Genomic DNA, 13,619 nt, shown 5'->3' on the forward strand with positions numbered 1-13,619 from the left:
GTCTACAAGAGAGGTAACAAACGCATGTTCAGCATGTTGCAGTTATCCCTCCAGACCCCATGGCAGACACTGACAATCCTTCACAACATTCTACCAGTGAGGCCAGTTACAGGTCCAGAATCCTCTTACATACAGCTCCAGGCAGCCAGTACCAATCAGAGTATGTAAGCTGGCATAAATTAGGTACTCAAGAAATCACAAGTGTTATTACCAAAGACCTACAAAAATGCTGGATACAACTGAAGGAAAACAGGACTTTTCTTTCCTATTCTTACCAAATACAAATGAAAATCTCCGCATTTACAGTGTGTCAGAGGTCTGCCATGTCTTCAGCATTTGCAGGTCTGAAATGAGACTTAGACCCAATCCTGCTGCAAAGGTTATCTGCCATATGTTATAACATCTCTTTTGAGCTGTAAGTAGCAGCACACTTGATCTTCAGGAGTTGACAAACCTCCAAAACATGGCTACTTTCCCTGAAGTCTTCATTTCACCACCCATATAACGTTGGTACCCCTCAGGGCCTGAAATCAAATTGGCAAGTACAGCAAAGAAGCAATAGACTCTATCTTTGGGGTTTTTCCTTGACTCCATATAATACTCTGTGTTCAACCCTAGTGCTATGATGTCCACCTAATGGCAGATCACCTTGCCTTCCATCTAGTGTCCAGATCCTTGCCTTCCTAGAAAAACTCTCCCATTCCTTCTAGGCATTTTTCTTTATTGGATTGAGAGAAAAGAACAGTGTAAATGGGTCATGTATTGCTGGGCTGATGTTTTCGTTCATGATTCTGGCTGGTGACTGAGCAGAATCATTCAGACATGTGTTGTGGTTGCCAGCAGAGACAGTAGGCAAAGGAGAGAAGGTAGGTGAAGGAGGAGACTGGGAAACATGACCTTAGGAGGAATGTTAAATAGACCCAAGGAGCAGGAAGGCTGATATGGCTCCTTAATAGAGTTGTGCACATTCGAAAGGAAAACTGGGAGACTGACAGGGAATACTTGTAGATAGTGTTCATGACATGTTGAACTTCATAAGCAGCTAGGCCATGGGTCCAGCTGAGCCAGAAGGAAGGTTGACGCTTAAAGGAAGGTATGAGGTCTGAGTCATAGCAATAGGCATTTTGATCCCAGCTGGGCTGCTCTGTCTATGATATGGGGATAAGAGAACGATTTTTCTACCTCATTCACAGGCAGAGCAGAGCAGAATAGTACATAACTCCCAGCAGGAACTACAGAGTCCTGAGAGCAGGGTCAACTCAATTGCTACTCTCTCTCGTCTCTGAGCCAGCTACATCTCACATGCCTGAGCCAGGTCTGCACTAGCCCACTGTTTAGAGGTGACCATGCAGCCTCAAGCAGAGTCTAGGAAGGAAGCAATCTACATATCACACACTTCAGGGGCCACTTTTGGAGTCAAATATTTTCTACTTTCAAAAACGTAGATAGTGCCGAAGCAGAAAGGGCCTTTTGAGATTACTCAGCCTACAGTTTTTTGAAAGTGTTGCTGGGGAAACTTCTGCATCAGCATCACTGACAGAGCTTGATTAAAATGCAAATTATCTGGCCTCATCCCAGACCCACTGAATCACACTGTCTAGGGGTGAGGCCCCAAAATCTGTATGTTAAAATTCCAGGGGATTCTGAAGTATCCTGAAATTTGAGAACCTCTGACAAATACAGGAGTTTTGTGTGGGCAGTCACCCAATATTCCCAAGATAAAATATGAAGACTTCTTAACACAGAATAATTTGGGGTGCCTATAAAAAATTCATATTCCTAGGTCTCCTGTTAACCTTCCTGAATCAGAATTTCTTATCTTAATAAACTTCAAGAAACCCAATCCCTTCATTATACAGATATAGAAACTGACCCAGAGAGAGGAAGTGACTTGCCCAAGGTTGTCAGTATAGATAGTGGCAGAGCTGGGGTCACAGCCAAGTCTTCAGACAAGTTCAAACAGTATGCCCCTGTGGTCACCTTATCAGGGTTATTTATCTATCAGCTTAGCTCCTATGACCACAGCATTCCTTAGAAGATCTGGAGAGCAAGAGTAAGAATGCAACTGCATTGGGTAGTTGCATGACCCTAGTTCAATCTTCTCCAATGAGTTATGTAGAACAGCTTGAAAATAAAGCAGTGTAAGGTCACAAAGCTCCCTTACAAGCAGCAGGATACTACAGGCCCTTCTCCAGATGGGGTCTTAGGGGACTCCAGAGTGGAGTAGTTTTATATCTGGGGAAACTCTTAACTATGGCTTTGGTTCAAACTGAACACAAACATCAAAGTGACCTGCAATAGTTTACTAAACCTATTTTTGTGTTGTTTTTGTAGTTGAAGCACATTACTGATTAAGGAAAAGCTTAAGCATATGCAGTTTTCTGTCAGACCTGGTCCAAGCTCACTAGTCTGATCCCTCAAGCCTGTGCATTTGAGTTATGAGCTCTGTCTCTACTTTGTCTCCGAAAGACTGTGGTCTGGAACTCCTCCAGACTGTCAGCTCTTCCCCCAGGATCTGCTGGAACAATCCAATAGAAGGCCATTGACCTCTAAAAGGAGAGCAATTTCCAAAATGATAAGGCAAGGTAGATTTTCTTTGAGGGATTAAGCAACTGCCATTGACAACAGTGCCATTGTATGATTTGCATTTGGGCTAATGCTTATAATTTTAGCAAGTGTTTCACCAGTGCTACATAATTAGAAAAATTAAATGATCTGCCACTTTGAATACATAATTCTGTAAAGAAACTGGAGACCACTACAGATATTCTGGAACTTCTAAGAGTGGAGTCAAAGGGCAGAAAGCAGGGAAAGAAAGCAGGGAAAGAGAAGGAAGTTATAATTGCACCCCAGAAAAAAGAGTTTGGTAGAGGTCCACAAACCCTTAGCTTCAATTCTGAAATCAAAAAACTCTGTACAACAGAGCTTTTTTTTTTTTTTTTTTTTAATTTGGTGCCAACACTTATTTGGCAGAAAAACCTGACCTGAACTGACATGAACTTAGTCTTTATCTCTTTTAGTATGAATATTCAGACATTTTTTTTCCTGTAGAAATGTTAATGGCTTAATTATGGGATGTTTTCCCAGACATTACTGGGAGTGTTATGTAATAAACAGTACATACTCTATGTTACTTTTCTAAAATCTGAAAATAATTTAAATTCTAAAACACAGACTGTGGACCTAGAATAATGATAGCTAACATTTATGGAGCATTTGCCATCTGCATGAAGCTGTGCTAATCTCTTTTCATATCATTTAATCTTCATGACACCAAGAGGCACGTATTAATATCATCTCCATTTTAAAGTTTGGAACTGATTCTCACAGAAGTTAAATAACTTGTCCAGAGTCACACAACTTTTGGCCAAGCCAGGGTTTGGACCCAGGTCAGTCTGACTCTAGAACCTACATGCTGAACTCTTGCTCTCTACTACCTGGGAGAGATGAGCAGTTGTTAAGAACAGTGTGGGCAATATGTGGCTTTATATGGAGGTAGAATAGGCTACCACCTATTCTACCTCATTTGAGGGTCAACCTCCTATCCCCAAATATGTCTCCTCCCCATCCCTACTTCTCTGAGATGCTACTAATATGGCTTTATTGCATGATATTTATATGGATGGCTTTTCTCACAAGGACCACCATCATCAGAAATGTGCCAGCCAACCTGTACAGGTTTCTGGCATCCACTCCAGACTTACTGAATCAGAATTGCTAGAGATTGGGACCAAGTGGATTTTTATACACATTAAAGTTTGAGGAAACAAAAATGAATGCCCTGAGAAAGACCAATCATTAACACTCAATAATTAATTAATATATTAGCTATCAGTTGGCACCTAGCTGGGTTGACAGGAATAAACTCATGGATGGGCACCTGTAAAGTGAAAGATGTCTGAAAGGTAAATAGTAGACTAGATGGGTGAGGTATGGAAAGGAAGAATGAAAGGAGGTATGACAGTATCTTTCTACTCTGGCGTTATGCACTGAGGGTAGAGCCTCACCACTGGCATTGTTCAGCTGCAATGGAACAATCTTGGAAGCAAATCTCTCATTTTTTGTTGCTACTCAGAGCGCCTATCTATTGTCTCATTGATACAGCAGCCCTTTGAGGTAGACCAGATAGTCATCCTCATTAGATAAAAAGAAATTGAGAAGCAAATGAGTTCTTCAAATCATCCAACTGATAGTGTTTGGGCAAGTTTCTGGCCCCCCATCTTACACTATTTCATTCTTCCAATAATTTCTTCCATAGGTTTTGAGAGGAGGTGTCATCAAATAAAACCTAAGGAATCAAATCTTGCTTTCAGTGATACATATTTTTTTTTTGCCCACTGATGGCTGATTTAAATACATTTAAATACTACACAAGGAAAGGACAGTGAGAGGAATTACATAGCAGAATAGTTCAACCAACATACAGTATATTTGGGGTTTGTTTTAAACTTTTACTGGTTGCTATATTCTTGTTATCAATGCAGGGAAGACTGCTGAACATTTTGATCTTTATAATTTAAGAATATTCTGTTCTTCTTTGCTAGGTTCTCAATCTCACCTCTTCATCTTGCCTGTCATGTCTTAATCATGTCCATGGCAACTAAATGTGACCTCAGACACAGACTAGAAAGCCAGAAAAAATGGATTAACTACCACCACAGCAATCGGATCCTCACAGCACTGCAGGCTATGATTGGAGCACTGAGGGTCAAGTCCAACCAGTGAGTATTCCAATTCTGGCCAAGTGCTCTCTAGAGCAGCACTTCTCAAACTTCAACGCACATTCGAATCACCTGGAGAATCTTGTTAAAATGGAACACTGATTCAGTAGGTCTGGGGTGGGACCTACTGCATTTCCAACAAACTCCCTGGTGATGCCAAAACTGCTGATTCCCTGATCGTTTGGAGTAGCAAAGGGCAAGAACCATCATTATGCCCAAGTAGTGTAAGCAAATGAGCACATTTGTAGTCCTGGAGGAAGTGCTGTTTTGGACAGCAGTTCTGATGAACAGGCCAGCTCTGATATTAACTAGTTGTATGACCTTGGGCAAACGTTTTTACTTCTCTAGGTCTCTGTTTTCTCATCTGTGAAATTACAAATTTGGCCTGGATGATTCCTACGATCACTTTGGATTGCAAAATTCTTTGATTCTCTGATAAAGAAAGATACTTTAGAATCAAAGGCTTAGTCTGAGGGCAAATTGCCTCCATATTACCAAGAAGGGGAGTGGGGAGAGAAATCTACTGTAACTTTTGTATTTATCTTCTTAATTCCAAATCTTCTATGTGTCCTAAGGTAATTTATTTCTTCTGAATGTGCAGAATATTGGCATTCTCCATGAAGAAGAGGCAACACTGAGTAGTGGACAACAGTTTTTGGCATTTCTCAGCTCTCAACATACCCTTGTGACTTCTTCATAGTTAACAGATTTGGCTACTTGCTCATGACACCGTCTGTCTGATCACAGAGCAAAACCACTGTCTGCTCATTGGTATCCAATATTGGTACTCAATTCTGCTTAGTCTCACTTGATTCCAGAAGATACAGTAGAGAATTACACAGAATCACCACCTACCAGAGTGCTCTGTTGAAGCAATATGAGAACTTTGTTCTTGAGTTACAGCAGTCATTTGGTGAGCCCACAAGACAGGAAATGAACCCCTTGGTGAATGCTAAGGTTGACAAAAGGGACGACTTCTCTCAGCAGGATGCCACTACTTTCCAGCTCCTTGCTCAAAATCTGAGATATAATGAAAGCAATCAGAGTGATCACTTCCAAGAGGAACTAGCTGACTCCATTCAGGCTGAAGTAAGTGGCACAGATCTGATGGACAATCTCCCAGACCTTATCACTCAGTGTATTCAGTTGGATAAGCAACGTAGTGACAGGCCAGAGCTCCTGCAGCCAGAGGCCCAGATCCCAGTGTTGGCTTCCCTGATCCATCACCAAGCCCTCTCCAACCCGACAGGTCCACCACCCAAGGAAGACCCTATACAGCTTCGAGGAAGCCAGCTGCCTCTCACTCCAGCCAAACGAGCCCGACAGCAAGAAACTCAGTCATGCCTCTACTGCAGCCAGGCTGGTCACTTCACAAGAGATTGCCTTGCCAAACGTTCTCGAGCCCCAGCAAGGATAAATAACCCAGCTCACCAGTAAGAGGAGCCCAGGCAGGTCACATTGTAAACTTATACCCCTCTCACCTCCAGCCTCATTGATTTATATCCTGCATTAACATTTAAAATACAGTTGGGGAACTGGGATACCACTTTACAGTCATGAACTCCTAGACTTCTGAGAATTTAAACAACCAGATCTTGTTCATTTGGTGACCCATCACCAAACTTGATAAAGCAATGATGAAAACAATTCCCAGGCACTTTCTACAGTTGGGACTAATTTCCCAAGTGTACTGAAAGCCTGCAGGAAAAACTCTGCCCAGTCTGACCCAATGGAAACCACCCTGGCAATACATCGGGAACTCCATCCCCACCAATAGGTGATAGATACCTGGGTTGAGTTTGTTGGCCCAAGGCCTTCACCCTTACTCTCATTGGTCTGTATCCTAGTCCCCTGTTGGTTTAGGACTCTTGGCTGAAGTCCCAGTTGCATTTTCATATCCTACCAACATTTTCCTACTAGAGGCTGAATCCTGCTCCACCTATTGACTAGAGTCCAGCTTAACACAAACCAACCTTCATGGAAACACAGCTATGCCACCTTTTCATACAGCTATATATTTTGCTACTATTTAAAGACTGCTGCTTGCTCAAAAGTAATCTCTTGGCTATTGACAAACTAGATGGTATGGCCCTTTGAGCAGTCTGCTTGGAACTTTGGGTCCACTTCTTTGAGAGTTAGCCCTTCAGGCAGGTATATGTTTTTAGCCAAGCCCTAGCTTACTCCCCTTTTCTCCAACAACCTACTTCAGGTTCCAGCATGCCTTATGGCCAAGTCAAAATGCTCTAGGATAATGACCTCTAACAAGTATTTAGTGAGAGTTGGGGAATGTGTCCCATCATAATTACTGTGTCTGAAGCATGTCCCTGCTGCCTTAGACAGGGAACCTGGCTAACTAAATCTCCACTGAAGACTGAGGACCAGGCCCTTCAGTAGTTTCTGACTCTAGAGGCCTCAGTGTGGTCACCATCTAGGATCACTGCTCATTGATGCTAAGCTCTACCCTTATGGACCACCTCTGGGGACCTTCATCTAGTTGAGGATCTTGAAGAGCAATTAATGGCAGACAATTTTCTGAACCATCTCACATTTCAAATCCTGGGGCATATACATCAACACATCTGTACATAAAACTCACAAAATGGGGGTATGATTGCTTGTGTTGTACTTTTGGCATACATTAACTCTGTGAATGGATTCCTAATGCTTCTGAGCAAAAGTAGTGCTATGCTGAAAAGGTAAAAATCCCTAAAATGTTAAGGATATGCAGTGATAATTGGTGTTTTCTGGTAATTACCTGCTCTTTGTTACCTGCTTCTTAGGGCTGATGTATGTCCCCATAATGGATTTCCTGAAGTAAAATCAGTAATTCCATATTTCCTAGCAGCCATCAAGGCCTCTCAGAACACGAAGCACCACTGTAGTTTGGCCTGGAGAATTATGCTTTGACAATACCTAAACTCAGCTAGGACCTTATTATTCTTATCCTATAGCACTAACAAACAGATCTTTTCACCCATCAGTGCCTCACTAACCACTGTGCTAATTCTTATTTGTATTCGCGAGGAGTCTCCTTTATTAACAGCTTGCTATACATCCACCTTACTCCATATGTTCTGACAACTAGGAGACCTGAATGCACATATTTCAATTGTGGTAAGAAACTCCCACTAGTGTACTGGGATTGTATGAGATCCTCTAACGGATCTCTATTTGAACTTTAAGTGACTCTGGTATTACCTGCAGGTATCCTGATCTAGTACCACCAATTCTATAATAAAGGACTAACCCAATGGCCTCCAGTCACTTTCCTTACCAACACCAATATCGTCCTGGAATGTTGACAGGAGCATTCAGTTGGCTTAATCACCAATCTTTCTTTATCTTAGGGCCACAATTTATCATTGTGTACTCCTTATGCATATGAACTTTTTACATATAAAGATATGTCACTTTATTTTCTGCAGAGGACTTTCCCTCTGCAGCAACATTACCTTCTTCCCCAAGAAATCTTCAGATTCCATAGCCTCTCAGAACAGATAATTAATCCTGGGCTATGAAGTTCAGTTCACCTCCTACTTCTAGAAGCTCCTTGTTGAGAAATTCCAAATCAAGGACCTCTTGTGCTCTATGTGATACAATCCAACAGCCAGGCTGACCATATGAATAGGATGCTGGGATAATGCTTTACTGCCTACTAGCTAGCAAGCATTTTGTTTACCACTTTAAAATATTGTTATAGTGATACCATCCACTTCAATTGGAATGAATTAATTACTTAGCATAAAGAGAGTTACATGGATGAGTCCTCAGAACTTATACCTAAGTGAATTTCTCTGAAAGTGAAACTAATTAAAATCTACAGAGAACAAATGAGATGTACCCTACTCAAAGATGTAGTCTGCAGTTGCAAAGCCTTGGGGAACCCCCAGGTACAACCAAGGTTGTAGTTTTAGGGAGGCAGATCTGCTACATGATTGATGCCACCAAGCAAGAGGGAATTTAATCATTTTACAAGTCTGAAGAACGAATTTTTAAAAAAGAATGATTTGCATGGAATCTAGAAAAGGGGGCAATTAAAGAGCCGTAAGGCATCAGTAATCTCTCTAGAGTCAGAGAGGGGATTTTGATCAGCAGACCCCGCCAGGGTCCACCTACAATGGGGTAGAGGCACCAGGCCATCCCAATTTGTGTTATTAGCCATTAAGATTGTCACCTAACTCCCCTTGCTCTGACTCCATGCTCTAAGAAATAACCTGATTTTAATTACTCTCCCATATAAACTTTGTTATGGGAAGAAAATTTGCTAACCAGCTGACATGAAGTGTTCTAGCCTACTTGTCAGTTAATTCTCATTATAAGTGAATAAATTTGTGTTTGGCTTATACATCAATTTTGTGGTTTTAATAGCATCCGTTCTCCAGACCCTAATCACCTCTGAGCACACTGGAAACAAAATAAGATTCTCACCATGCAAAGTCAGCATCACAGTGTGAACCATAGTGAATCCGCTGAAGACTGTCCTCCCTGGGAGCCTTGCCTCAACAGTCAGTCAGTATCCCTCTTTATCTCTCTCATTTGTCTGCAGCTATAATAACATTCCTAAATACCTATGGTTTGCACTTCCTATGTTTACTTCTACTCACACCCAGCACCATGGTACCTGGCATAAGTAATTGCTTCTTACAGTACCACATATTTCAGTCTAACCATCAGAATATACTGCCGTGGATGAAGACATAACACAGGACTGTAGACATGAGCCCCTGACAAGCACCTTTAGAGAGAGAAGAGTGTATGATTGACCTAATTCTCACTACCTCCATTCTGTCCAGATGGCAGCACATGGGACCCATGTGACTCTCATTATTCAATCAGACCCATAGAGCCTTCACTTCTATCCATGATGGTTAAAACAAATATCACCTTTTCTTTGGACTCTGGAAGATCTTCTCCACCCAGCACCATCTTGCCTATGATAATAGTCATCTCTGAAACAAAACAGAAAATTTAAGATATACCAGCCTCTGGGCAAAATGTAAAACCTCATGCCCTTGGGAGAGCTCTGGAAGCTTGTGTTACATCTATAAAGGCTTTTATTGATACACTGGTGGCCATGCTTTATTGCCTCCCTATGAAGCTTCAGGTCTCACTTGGCCAGGAAAATGGAAAAACATTCAAGGGAATATAGTGTCATGAATCTTCAGTGTCACCTTCATGCAAGAGTCACTGCCCACACTTTACAAACAAAAGTCCTGGAAGTGAGTTACACCATTTAGTAGAATCAGTAGAACTATCTTGGTATTTGAACCACACTTTCCAGTCATTGATTTCCACTATAACTTTGAGCATTCATGCACTAAATTATTGGTATTACTTCCTGGTATTGGCTTTGATTCTGCAGTCTATTTGAACCTGCTTCCTGCTTATTGACTTCTAGTGCATACCTTACATGGCACTGGTACTCTTATCCATCCAGCTCAGTGATAAGCCAATTGTGACTGTATTCCACCCACTCCATTTACTTTTACATGGAGAACCCTGTAGAATTTCAGTTTTCCCTATGCATAGAAGACTCATCCCTTTGGACATAAAATCTGGCTTTGTGTGCGTCTAGAGAAAGGGAACTAATAGTTGGTTTATGCCAGGCACTGTGCTCAGTGCTTTGGTTTTTTTAAACATCTTTATTGGAGTATAATTGCTTTACATTGTTGTATTAGTCGCTGCTGTATAACAAAGTGAATCAGCTATATGTATACATATAGCCCCATATCCCCTCCCTCTTGCATCTCCCTCCACCCACCCTATCCCACCTCTCTAGGTGGTCACAAAGCACCAAGCTGGTCTCCCTCTGCTATGCAGCTGCTTCCCACTAGCTACCTGTTTTACATTTGCCACTCTCTCACTTTGTCTCAGCTTACCCTTCCCCCTCCCCATGTCCTCAAGTCCATTCTCTACATCTGCGTCTTTATTCCTGTCCTGCCACTAGGTTCTTCAGAACCATTTTTTTATTTTGATTCCGTATATATGTGTTAGCATATGGTATTTGTTTATTCTCTTTCTGACTTACTTCACTCTGTATGACAGACTCCAGGTCCATCCACCTTACTACAAATAACTCAATTTTGTTTCATTTTATGGCTGAGTAATATTCCATTGTATATCTGTGCCACATCTTCTTTATCCATTCATCTATCAATGGACACTTAGGTTGCTTCTATGTCCTGGCTATTGTAAATAGTGCTGCAACGAACATTGTGGTACATGACTCTTTTTGAATTATGGTTTTCTCAGGGTATATATCCAGTAGTGGGATTGCTGGGTTATATATGCTTTGTTAATGATACTCATTTAATTTCACACTACTAAAATATATTGATAGAATATCCATTTCTGACATTTAATGCTTACCACGCCTTTATGGGACAGGTGTTATGAATTCAATTTAAAGAGGATGAAATGAAAGTTCAGAGCAGTTAACTTCTCTGCCCTAAATTCACACACTAAGTAAATGGCAGGGCTAGGGTTTGAAACCAGTATCTTGCTAATGCCAGAGCTGATCTCTGATAGAAGAGGAAAACACTCTAAGTCACACCCCTCCTGACCAGCCTAACTGGACCCTATTACACCTCCCAAGACCACTCAGTAGAGAAAGGCCACTCTAGTAACTGGTATTCACATAGCCACTGGTTAAAATACATGTTCTGGACAACAGTCTATAAAAGAAGCACATAGCAAATCAGTGCCTTCTAGGACTTTGAGATTTCATTTGTGCTTCTAATAGTTGTAGAAAATTCCTTGACAAAACTAAACATGTACTGCGTCTGCTTTATCTGACTGGGTAGGCTCTTGCTTGTTGAGTCAGGATTCTAACAAAAGTTTCTGGCTATCACAAAGCCCTCATATTTCTGTAGCTCTTCATTCAAAGCTATTGGGTCTTTTTGAATAATAGCTCAATGATGTTTATAGTGTTTTCACAATGCCAAGAGACAACAGGGACTTCGAAGGCTCCTGATGGTTGTTACTTGCCACTGTCATAGGAATATCAAGATTAAAACAAGAATTTGATTTAGTTTGACAACAGTTAGTTGGTCATTTAAATTTGATATCTGCCACCACTGTATCAACCTCAGGGAATTTCCAGTTCAACAATCTGTCTCTAAGGAGCATTTGTAGGAAGATAGCCATGTTCTTTTTTACATTAACCATAAGGTTAGCAACAACTATCAAACATCATGTTCCCTTAGTTACCCATGATGAGTCTACCATGCATGTATCCTTTATTAAATATATTTTCAGTCTGTAATGCTTCACGGGGGCAATGGATACCATTGGCTTACTATCTGCCATTTACATCAGACTTCCCCTTACTTGCATTAGCTTCATCTATGTATAATTTAAAGACATTCCCCTCCGCATTCAATTGTTCCAGGATATGAAAGAGTCTGTCTTGATGCTGATCACTTCACACATGATTTTAGAGGCTTCAAATAATAATAGTCACTGAGTGCTTACTGCGTGCCGAGCACAACGCTCTCCCATTCATGGGCATAATCCTCACAGTAACACTATTAGTATTTGCATTTTACAGGTGAAAACAAGTAAACTCATAAGGTTTAAGTAATTTATGTAAGGACTCAACCACTATCCTACCTGTCCTTCCCAGATTGATGTCCCAGACTGAAAAGTCTTAATCTTTTATGTGGGCCCTCACACATATAGGCCAGTAATCTCTTCAGCACACCCTTTCCAAATCTTCTCCATCCCTACTCTGTCTTTAGCGAAAATAATTATTCCAAACTTACCTAGAATTCCAGGTGTGGACACAAAATAAATTTGAACAAGATAATGCTTTCTCTTTTGTTACTAAAGCTTTTAAAAATAATATCCAGTAATTTTTTGGCCTTTCTGGGTTTCATCAGCATCTTGAGGAAAGAGTCATTGTAGACCTTTCCCTGAAGCCTACTATTCTCTTTCCTGAGATGTAATTGATGACACAAATTCCACTACCCTAAAAATGTATTTGGAATGTTTTAATAAATAGATATCCTTAACACTGAAGCTCATCTTTCTTCCGTTTCATAAGTTTTTCTTATACTTTTTCCCCATTAGCTTTAATAATAATAATAATAGCTACCATGTACTGACCACTTACTACATGCCAGGCATTGTGCTTTATGTGTATTTTCTTTTAATTCTTAAAACAACACTCTTAGACATCTGTTATTATTATCCCTATTAGGCAGGTGAGGAAATTGAGGCTTAGAGTAGTGAAGGAAATTATGCATAGAGCTAGTAAGTAAACAGCAAGACTCAAATCTAGATACTTATAACAGCAAGAGTCCATACTCCTACATAGTACATTACTATCCATCTACAACCAGATTCAACAAACTACCACCTGTGGGCCAAATCCAACCTACTGCCTGTTTATAAAAATAAACTTTTATTGGAACTCAGTCATACCCATTCATTTACATGTTTTTGGGTGCTTCAATGCTAAGACATGCATGGGCTACAAAGCCAAAAACATTAACTATCTGTTCCTTTACAGAAAAAGTTTCCTGACCCTGGATCTAAAACATATTAAAGTATTAAATCAGACCAGCCCATGGACATCTCATTGTTTATATTTCTCCTTTCAAATGGCCCATTTATCCCTATTTTTTGTTTCTTGCCTCTAAATTAGTCTCATCCATATGATGAAACAATGGGATTTTTGTAGAGGCTTGAATAGGATGTTTTGGTAGTCCATATAAATTTCACTGGTGGTTCTTTATTGAATGCATGCTTTCTGCATCAAACAACCCTAATAGATTGTCCAGGTGTGGTTGTAGGGGACATTTGCTGTTTGCCTCCCCAGTAAGCATTATACTTTTTTTTTTTTTTTTTTTTTTGCGGTACCCGGGCCTCTCACTGTTGTGGCCTCTCACTGTTGTG

General features: G+C 40.7%; 1 protein-coding gene across 1 annotated transcript; it reads left to right on the plus strand.

The window, feature by feature from the left end:
* Nucleotides 1-1,049: 1,049 nt before the first annotated feature.
* On the plus strand, nucleotides 1,050-6,158 carry RTL4 (retrotransposon Gag like 4). Its single transcript, XM_007466314.1, has 3 exons — nucleotides 1,050-1,093; nucleotides 4,545-4,721; nucleotides 5,540-6,158. The coding sequence occupies exons 1-3, from the start codon at nucleotides 1,050-1,052 to the stop codon at nucleotides 6,156-6,158; spliced, it is 840 nt and encodes a 279-aa protein (XP_007466376.1).
* Nucleotides 6,159-13,619: the final 7,461 nt, after the last annotated feature.

The sequence above is a fragment of the Lipotes vexillifer genome, unplaced genomic scaffold (assembly GCF_000442215.2).
Source record: "Lipotes vexillifer unplaced genomic scaffold, Lipotes_vexillifer_v1.1 scaffold298, whole genome shotgun sequence".
Lineage (NCBI taxonomy): Eukaryota > Metazoa > Chordata > Mammalia > Artiodactyla > Lipotidae > Lipotes > Lipotes vexillifer.

Bases quoted from the DNA above. Each gene is read 5' to 3' on its own strand.
- RTL4 (XM_007466314.1), top strand. From the start codon at position 1,050: ATGGGTCCAGCTGAGCCAGAAGGAAGGTTGACGCTTAAAGGAAG. The intron at 1,094-4,544 runs GTATGAGGTCTG...CTTCTTTGCTAG, and splicing joins AGGTTGACGCTTAAAGGAAG to GTTCTCAATCTCACCTCTTC. The intron at 4,722-5,539 runs GTGAGTATTCCA...ACTTGATTCCAG, and splicing joins CTGAGGGTCAAGTCCAACCA to AAGATACAGTAGAGAATTAC.